The 10,141-nt window shown below is 39.7% G+C and overlaps 1 protein-coding gene and 1 pseudogene across 1 annotated transcript; both read left to right on the forward strand.

Moving 5' to 3' along the window:
* Positions 1–256: 256 nt before the first annotated feature.
* LOC132710614 (disintegrin and metalloproteinase domain-containing protein 20-like) lies at positions 257–2,503 on the forward strand (annotated as a pseudogene).
* Positions 2,504–5,844: 3,341 nt separating this feature from the next.
* LOC117666171 (disintegrin and metalloproteinase domain-containing protein 20-like) lies at positions 5,845–10,141 on the forward strand. The gene has a single exon (XM_034418657.2). It carries the CDS (start codon positions 6,182–6,184, stop codon positions 8,339–8,341), a length of 2,160 nt encoding a protein of 719 aa, XP_034274548.2. The 5' UTR covers positions 5,845–6,181; the 3' UTR covers positions 8,342–10,141.

The raw sequence follows: 10,141 nt of genomic DNA on the forward strand, positions 1-10,141 counted from the left end.
AAACATACAATAATAAAGGAAAATCCTAATTAAAAAACAATTAAAACAGGGTCAAATAAATAATAAAACTCAATATTTCATAAATATTGCTTTGCTTTTGTATTCTATATTTGATTCTTCAAACTCCGCCTCCATTCCAGAATATACTGCATTTTCTGTTGCTATGTACAGAATCCTCATTTTCAAATCTTTAAGCCTGTCCCAACATCTCTGTCTCTCTCACACACAAATACACTCAATTTCCCTGTGCCCATCCATATTCGGATTCGTTTTCTAGAATATGGTCAGTTCCTACACTTGTTCTGTGAAAATGAGTACCTATGTGGCATTATTGAGTGCGGTATTGCTGAAGATCATCCAAAATGAAGCTTCTAGACAGGCACCTCCTCAGGGCTTCAGATATGCCTCTTATGACGTGATCATCCCAAGGAAGCTTTCTCCCAAGTACGGACAAGAAGAACCTCAGCATGTGAGTTACCTCCTGCACATTGAAGGAAATCCCCAGGTGCTGTTCCTCAGGCAAAGAAGGAATTTCATCCCAAAGGCCTTTCCTGTCTTCACCTATGATACAGCAGGAGATCTCCAGGTGGATCACCCATTTATCAAGGTTGACTGTTTCTACAATGGATTTATACAGAGAAAGTCCTCTTCTCGAGTCACCCTCAGTACATGTTCAGGAGGACTGAGAGGTCTCCTGCAAATGGAAAATAAGACCTATGAAATTGAACCAGTCCAGGAATCTTCTACCTTTCAACACGTGGTGTTTCAGTTAGAAGTAGAGGAAGGGGCTCTCCGAATGGCTTGTGGAGTAGGAGAGGAAGAGCACAGCCATCAACAGGACATAATTCTTGAAACACAGAATCTTGGAAACAAAGACGTTTTTGGAAAATCCTGGTGGCCACATACCAGATATGTTAAGGTAGCAATCGTGATTGATCATGAACTATATTTGCAGTTTCACAGAAATGAATCTTTTATTACTATGCAAGTTCTAGATATTGTCCACACTGCAAATTCATTCTATGACTCTCTTTCTGTTCATTTGTCAATAGCAGGATTAATGATGTGGTCACAATACAACCCTATAACAATTACCTTTTCAGCAGATAAAACACTTACATTGTTTAATTATTGGAGAATTACCAATCTGCTTCATATTTTAGAAAATGATGTTGGTCACTTATTTGCATATCAGCATTTTAGTAAAGGTATAGTAGGCCTTGCCTATGTTGGAACCATATGTAGCAGTTACTGGGCAAGTTCCATTGTATCATATAGAATTTCCAGTTTGTTTTTGATTTCTGAAATATTTGCCCATGAACTGGGACACGTTCTTGGAATGGAACATGATGAAGGATATTGTCATTGTGGAAAGAGTGAATGTATTATGGCACCATTTGCAGCAGAGACTGATAAATTTAGTAACTGCAGTTACAAGGATTATTTCCACTATAGAAACACTGAGTGTTTATTTATCCCACCAGACACTAGCACAACATTTAAATTTGAATCCTGTGGTAACAAAAGAGTGGAAAAGGGAGAGCAGTGTGACTGTGGGTCAGAAACACAATGCAAGGCAGATCCCTGCTGTCAAGCTAATTGTATGTTGCGTCCTGCGGCTGTTTGTGCCTTTGGACTGTGCTGTGCTAACTGCCAATATCGTCAACGTGGAACTGTTTGCAGAGAGAAGATTAGCAGTTGTGATCTCCCTGAATATTGCAATGGGACCTCAGAGCACTGTCCAGAAGATGTGCATGTGCAAGATGGCGCAGTGTGTAATGATGGCGTGTATTGTTATCATGGGAACTGCACGACTCATGATATGCAGTGCAAAATGATATTTGGTAGTGGAGCAACAGTTGCTTCTAAACTTTGCTTCATAGAAGTGAATAATAAAGGTGATCGCTTTGGCAACTGTGGCCTTAAACATGGAATTTACAAGGAATGTGATATTGGGGATAGCCTGTGTGGCCGTATCCAGTGTAAAAATACACAAATGCCTTCTTTGGAGGATCACAGTACAATAATTCATACTTCCACTGGAGTTAATCAATGTTGGGGCACTGACTACCACACTGGGATGAAGGTAAATGATATTGGAGCAGTGAGAGATGGTACTCCTTGTGGCAATAACATGTTATGTATTGAGGGTAGTTGTGTCCCTGTGTCAATTCTGAAATATGATTGTCATGTCACAGCGTGTCACAATCGGGGAGTTTGTAACACTCTCAAACACTGTCACTGTGATGTTGGATGGTCCCCTCCAAACTGTAGAAATAAAGGCTATGGAGGTAGCATAGACAGTGGGCCACCTCCAGTTACAGTACAATCTGGTGAGAGTATGAAAATCTCAGCTGTATCTGGAATACTCTGTGCTTTTTGTCTCCTAACTGTTTGTGCTTGTTTGGTTATCTGTTGCAAGGATGGACAAAGAATCCGATCATGATAATTTAAGGACAGAGTCCATGCTACGAAATAAAAAAATGAAGGAACACCAGTGTAACTCACCCTTGCTAAGAATCCACAATGCAAAGGAATTAATAGTCAATTTGAAAAACAAAGATATTTGAAATTTCAGTATTTTAAAGGTGTGTCCCAGACACATACCCTTTTGAAAAAACTGGCTTGTTTGAAGGGGAAGAAACCCTCTGATATAGGCAAAGTTCTGTGAGAATGAGTTGAGGAAATTTCTGCTTTGTAATGAAAAATAACTCTCCGGGACAGCCTTGAAACAGAAGTATCTGAACTGAAGATACCTTAACTAGTAGCTGGCTATACCAACAGTACATTGGATGTCAAAGAAAGATCAAGAGGCATTGTTGATGATAGAGAATATGGGCCAGCCAACATAGCATTGCACACTGACACTTCTCTAACTGCGCCCTAGTAAATTATTGATGAAATTATTATGGATGTTCAGTTTTGTGAAGCCACTCAGTGACTATTGGAGAAAGACATCTCCAACATGGTCCTTTGTGTTATTCAATTTCAACTTTTCTCATCAATTTTACTGAGATTGATATGTTTTAAATAAAAAGTTCACTGTTTTCATTCCATGGGAAATATTATCTCTCAGTGTCATCAGTGTACCCAGCTACCACTTCCTCATACATAGCAGAAAACACATGTGCAATATAGAGGATTCCCTTCATTCATTTACCACCAATTCTTCCTCTGGCTCCTGCCCAGCAGAAGAATTTAAATCAATTTCTAATAAATGGAATAACCTTCCTTCCTTCCTTCCTTCCTTCCTTCCTTCCTTCCTTCCTTCCTTCCTTCCTTCCTTCCTTCCTCCCTCCCTCCCTCCCTCCCTCCCTCCCTCCCTCCCTCCCTTCTCTCTTCTCAGGACACCTATAGGGCACTTTGCCCAGGTAAATTATTCCAGAACTTATTCAAACTCACAACACAAGTGAGGACAGCCCAGTGTGGCTCCCTCTCCCTTCTCCATTTAATTTGAACCTTACCATAACTAGACCTTTTGCTTCCAAGGCTGGCCAATTGTGCTTATGTTCATCAGAGAGCTGGACAACTAAGAAAGAAGAAAATCCACCAGTGATTCAGTTCCAATGCAGCCGATGTTCTTGGACAAAGATCTGTTCCTTCCGTGATCCATTGCTATGTGACTCAGCTTGTGGTGTTTCCTCTTTAAAAAGTCATGTCTTGACTCCCTGGTTACCAAGATCCCAATGCTACTGAGTTTAGTTGCCAGTCCTTCGCTGCCTTGTGCTCTACTGATGCATTTTTAAATTGTGAAGAAACAGGATGTCATATCCAAAACATGTCAACTAAGTGAATGAAATGGAAATAAGGGACCCAGAAGAAGATTTCTTTCTATTTTAATGTTGTATCCTACGGCTGCCCTATCTAAACTGGTACTGTGTTGAATTTGGTGAGGTTGCAATCTAACTTTTGTGCAGTTTTCAAGTAGGAAAAGACGTTCTATACTACTTTCCACTTATTTATTTTGAGAAATGACAGGGATGCCATTCACGAAGGTTATTCAAATGTATGAGAAAGATTAACCTGTCATTCTGCATATTTATAAAGCACGTTGAATGCATGGAGGAAACTCACTCATCTACCATGTTGGGTGAAGCAGGAGTGGATGATACAAACTTGGCACTGCCAATAAACTAGTTCACATAACCAGTAAGCTATATCAGCTATTCCTGGACATGAAAAGATGGAGGGTGAAATGCAGGGGTGGGTTCCAAATCCTGTCGCTGCCAGTTTGCTCGTGCGCATATGCACAGCACTTCTGCACTTGTGCAGAAGCGTCTGGACAGGTGGGTGGAGCCTCCCGCCGCCGCTACCGGTGTGGGTGTGAACCGGTAGCAAGCCACCACTGGTGACATGGAAATTTAGTATCAGTCCTAATACTTGACAGTCTATTCCTATTGCAGGCTGGTGAATGAACATCTGGGCAAGTGGCTATGGGACAGCCTTAGGGTTCGGTCCCAATCTTTGCTACTAAAATTCTCTAGAAGGAACTATGGGGAATAAGAAACCTCTCTTCCAGAGACTAAGACATAAAAATGTTGTAATAACTAGTTCCTTAATCTTTGTGGATTCCTTTTCCCCTAACACTCTTGTGGAAGTTTCCATCTAAATTGTTTTGAAAATTATTCAAGTAGATGGTGAAAAGCCACATACCAGAATAGCAAATAATGAAAGTCTATTTAGACACATGGTTTTTTTTAGGAGGGGGTTTGGAGTAGATGCACAAAGAAATGTATAACAGTGCCCAGTTCCACCAATTCACAACCTGTAAAGACTTGCCTCTCCTCTCTCCTCAAGAAAGCAGAACTCTTGAAACAAGCATTATTTCAAAAGGAAACTTTTATTGAGAGAAAGCGATAGCAAGGATAGCAAGAATTTACCACCCAAAGACCATTCGATTAAACGTTGAAAAAGTCCCTCCCATATGTCCAGCCCAAGTTGAGCCAATCTACAGGTGCGAAGTTGTTTTGAGAACTCGAGCCAAGAAAGGTGATAAGAAGTTGTTCTCAGACATCATTCTGGCTGCTTCATCAGAGCTGAGACAAAACAGATAGCCCCAGGCAGTTCCCTCCCCCTCCCTTTCCCAAGCAGGTACATCAAAGCGACAGGAAAGCCAGAGACAGGAAAGGGGCTGTAAACGGAACATGCATTCCTCCCCACCAGAATGGCAGTGTCCCAACAGGGAGCTATGGGACCTGACATGTTGCCCCCCTAGGAAAAGGAGAGATCCACCTGGAAAGAGAAACAATGAAGATAATTAGTGAGGTTTATCTGGGTACATGTCATGAAATTGTATCTTTTCATGAAAGGGTATCTTTTCAACCTGCCTACCCCACTAGCTATAGTAATGTTTCTCAACCTTAGCAACTTCAAGATGTGTGGAGTTTGATTCCCACAATGATGTCAACTCCCACATTTCTCTGCTAGTATGTTGATTGAGGAATTCTGGGAGTTCCTAAGTGAGAAACACTCATCTAGAGATAAAGCTGGTGTGTGTTTTTTTTTAAATCCAGGTGTCAAAAGAGAAGGAAAACTCCTTTTTATGAATTCAGAATATTTGTGCAGCATTTTCCCAGAACCCATCCCTCTTTAATTAGGTGAAAATCAGTTCTGACAATAATTTATAAACTTTTCCAAATGAGAAATGCCAAAGTACTTAATCATTAATACATAGTTGTGCACCTTTTAAAAAGCCTTTTATTTCATCAATTCATAGAGAGAAAACTCAAAATGTTCAAATGACTTATCTAGAAAGTTGTTCAAATCAGGTCCAAAGAGAAATAACCCAGTGAACATGTCTACATTTAACGAGAAAAACAAACATTTACTACAAAAGGCCATCTATAGGAAGGGCTAGCAACACAAGTCACCCACTCCATAAAATATATATTTTTAAAAAAAATCCCAGAATTAGAAAGCAAATTCTGTTGATAAAGAAGCCTGGTTAGGTCTGCCATTCTACTCCATGTTTGATTCCACAAGCTCCACCCACATTCCAAAGGAAACCCCATTAACAGTTGCCTGGTATAGAATCCTCTTCGTCTTTGTGGAAGACATTTTGTTTACAGTCTTATAAACTTGTTCCTAGATTCCGATCAGTTGCTGGAGGCTTCCTTCTCTGAATTGAAATGTCAGAAAATGTATTTTGTATTTTAAGGGATTCCTTTCTTTGCCAGAGAGTATGAATATTCATCTTTCCTGGCTGTTGGTGACATTCTTGATGAATTTCCTGACTGATACTGCCTCTCAGAAACCTCCTTGGGGCTTTATTTATGCTTCTTATGAAATAACCATCCCAAAGTCATTAACGGTCAAATTTGGACAACAGAAATCCAGGAATATGACCTATTTGTTTCAAATTGAGGGGAGGAATCTTGTAATGCACCTAAAGCAGAAAAGAAGCTTAATCCCCAAACATCTGCCCATCTTCACTTATAGTAAGGATGGGGATCTCCAGCTTGATTATCCATTCTTCAGGGATGACTGTTACTACGCTGGTATTGTAGAGGGTGAGCCCTTCTCTCTGGCCATCATCAGCACTTGCTCTGGAGGACTCAGGGGCCTACTGCAATTTAAAAATAAAATTTATGAAATAGAGCCACTTCCAGAATCCGCTACATTTCAACATGTAGTCTTTCGATTAGAAGAAAAGATGGGAGTCATTCCAATGATGTGCGGCCTAACACAGGAAGAGCAAAGACATCAAGAAGCCATGATCCAAAATGCTGACAAAAAACCAGACAAAAGTATATCTAAAGCAAATTGGTGGTCACACGAGAGGTATGCAGAGATAGCTATTGTGATTGATCATGAACGGTTTTTGAAATTTGGCAAAAATGAAACTCTTACTGCTATAAATGTTTTGGATATCTTCTACATTGCAAACGTACTGTATGAGCCTCTTTCTGTTCATTTGTCTATTGCTGGACTAGAAATATGGTCAGAAAGAAATCTTATATCAATTCATGATGACATCATTGAAACACTTGATGAATTCACTAATTGGAGAAGAGACTCATTACTTGCTCATTTACCAAATGATGCTGGTCACTTATTTATATTTAAGAATTTCGGCCGTGCAATAGGATTAGCATATTTAGGAAAGATTTGTGATGATAATAGTGGCTCAGCTGTTGAATCATACGTTACTTCCAGTTTGTACCGTATTTCTAACACATTTATCCATGAACTAGGACATAATCTTGGCATGCAACATGATTCGCAATACTGTGTGTGTGATCGAGCAAAATGCATTATGGCCCTAACACAAGTAATAACCGATAAGTTTAGCAACTGCAGTTATATAGATTACTTCCAACACAGAAATTTGAACTGTTTGTTAATTCCACCAGACCCTAATAAAATATTTAAATTCAAATTCTGTGGCAACAAAGTAGTAGATAATGGAGAGCAATGTGACTGTGGTACCAAAGCTGAATGCAAGTTGGATCCATGTTGTCAATCTAACTGTAAGTTACATTTAGGGGCCACTTGTGCTTTTGGACAGTGTTGTACCAAATGTCAGTACGAAGTTACTGGAACAGTCTGCCGAAATAAGACAAGCAGTTGTGATCTTCCCGAGTACTGCGATGGAGTTTCTGAGAGGTGTCCCCAAGATGTTTATGTGCAAGATGGTGCCCCGTGCAATGATGGTGCATATTGTTATAATGGGAATTGCAATACTCATGATAGACAATGCAAAGCTATCTTTGGCAGCAAAGCAGCAGTTGCTTCAGAAGTTTGCTTTAGAGAAATGAATACTCAAGGTGATCGGTTTGGCAACTGTGGCCTTAAACATGGAATTTATAACAAATGTATACCTAAGAATATTCTATGCGGTCGTATCCAGTGTGAAAATGTGGAAAGCTTGCCCTCTTTGGAGGATCACACCACCATAGTTCAAACTTCCAAGGGCAATAAACAATGCTGGGGAACCGATTACCACAGTGGGATGAAGATCATCGATATTGGAGCAGTGAGAGATGGCACTCCTTGTGGCAATGGCATGATGTGTATTAACAGGGAGTGTGTTAATGTGTCCCTTTTGAGATATGATTGCGATGTCACAAAGTGCCATAATCATGGAATATGCAACAATTTCAAGCATTGTCACTGTGAGCAAGGCTGGGCTCCCCCACACTGCCAAGAGGAAGGCAATGGTGGCAGTATTGACAGTGGCCCGCCACCTCTGTATGAACGCGAGAGACTTCATCCCAAAATGAAAATTATCTTAGCAATTGTATTTCCTCTTTGTGCCCTTGTCCTTTTTGGTGCCTATTTTAGGAACCAAATTGTACATAGAACCAGGGAGTCTGAGGGAAGATTTAGTCAACAGGAATGAAAAGTGAAAAAAGGCTCATGGTAAGTCATGGAAATGAACCAGGGTTCATGAGTCAAATCTTTAATAAGATAATATTGGATAATACTAAGCAAAAGAGACTGGCATCTTGTTCAGTAAGCACTGGCGTCTGTAGGGATGCCAACAGAAGTCAAACTGATGTTACCAGCATGGTACAGCCATGATTCAATCCTGGTCCTTTTCTATGTGAATTGTGAGCTTGTACTCATGCCTCAAAGGGGCCTAGCTTGTGATGGCACATTGCAATGTTGCTTTTGTCTTTCTAGGGAAAACAGCAAGTTCCTGTTGCTTGTCATTAACTTGCCTGTAACTTTATTCTCCTTTCAAAGGCCCATTCTTTGTGGAATGTTTTGTCCCACAGCTTTTGTTCCCAGTTTGGATCTGACTCTCAAAAAAGGCTGTTAAGAAAGCATTGGAGTGAAATGCATGTGACTTCAAAGGTAATGACTCGTGTATGCAGCTAATATGGGCAAGGACATGCACCTATGAAGTCGCAAGGAAGATGCTATGGGCCTTTTCTTTGCTGCTCTGTTTGAAAACTTCCTCTCTCTGTGTTCAGTCCAATGAGGTGAAGAAGTCCCAACTTTGATGTGCAAAATTCTCATTGTTTTGTGATGTAACTGCTGGATAAACATGCAGGAAAGACCAGAGCTGGGGGGAGACATGTTTCCTTACATTATCCTGGGAGTTCAGCAGTTGTTTCTGACAGCACATGAATTTTTCTAGGCATACTTCCAAATTCTGTCTCAAGAAGTAAGGAACTATCTTCATGACTTAACATGAAAAGAATTAATAGAGAACACTGAGACCCATCATGAAATAATCCATTTCAATTCATTTTTTGAGATTTTAGAAGAAGTCCTGTCAGATAGTTCTGGTGTGTTGGTGACAGATGACTGAAGGTGAGAATTGATGGGGGAACTGGGAGTTGTAGAGAGAGAGGCTGCAGATGTATTAGAACTACAGCTTCCAGAATCCCCCAATATCTGAACTCTAATGTTGGTATTTTTCCCCAATTTCACCTACAGTCTTCTCGGTCTCATTTTCATTCTGGAAGAGAGACACAGATGGTTAGTCCTAGCAAAGAATTACTGTGTGTGACTTGGGCGGCCACATAATGTGTTTAATAAATTTAATTAATAAATAAATACAGCATCAGAGCATTTGAGAATTAACTTAGATATTTTGGAGCAGCAACATTCAAAGTACCACTTTAGGAAAGTTATTTTTCAGGGAATTCAATCAATTGTGCTTTTGATTACCTGTGTTTTAGCCTGTAGGTTTTGTCTCAAATTGACATGAATGATTAAAAGTCAGATGAAGTCCAGCAAAGGAATAGGAGCATAATAAGAATTCTGGTATTCTTAATGAATTAATTTAATCCTATTCTGAAGCAAATTGATTTGAAGTTATCATCTTCCAGATAAGGTAGAGATAGGAATATAGTTAAATGTAAGATTTTGCATTTCAAACATTAACATAAGATGCAACCCACACATTTAACCCAATGCCTCACATTTCTCTGAATGATGGAATGTGACAGTATGTGCTATGTGTTCTCAGTAACCTAGGGAATAATAACATATCACCACTTTAGATCCCTCCCAAGGATGTGTGTTGTAAAGGTCGATTTTTCTGTTTTCATTTTAAAGATGCAGAAACTTTGAAGTATCTACTACTGTACCTTGTAATAGTGTACATTACATATTTATAATTATTGATGAATTGTAAAGCAAAACTTTCTCCTAAATAAATATTTCCTGTTGCCTTCTGGTACAAATC

The sequence above is a fragment of the Pantherophis guttatus genome, chromosome 1 (assembly GCF_059756535.1).
Source record: "Pantherophis guttatus breed Tessera chromosome 1, ASM5975653v1, whole genome shotgun sequence".
In the NCBI taxonomy this organism is placed as follows: domain Eukaryota; kingdom Metazoa; phylum Chordata; class Lepidosauria; order Squamata; family Colubridae; genus Pantherophis; species Pantherophis guttatus.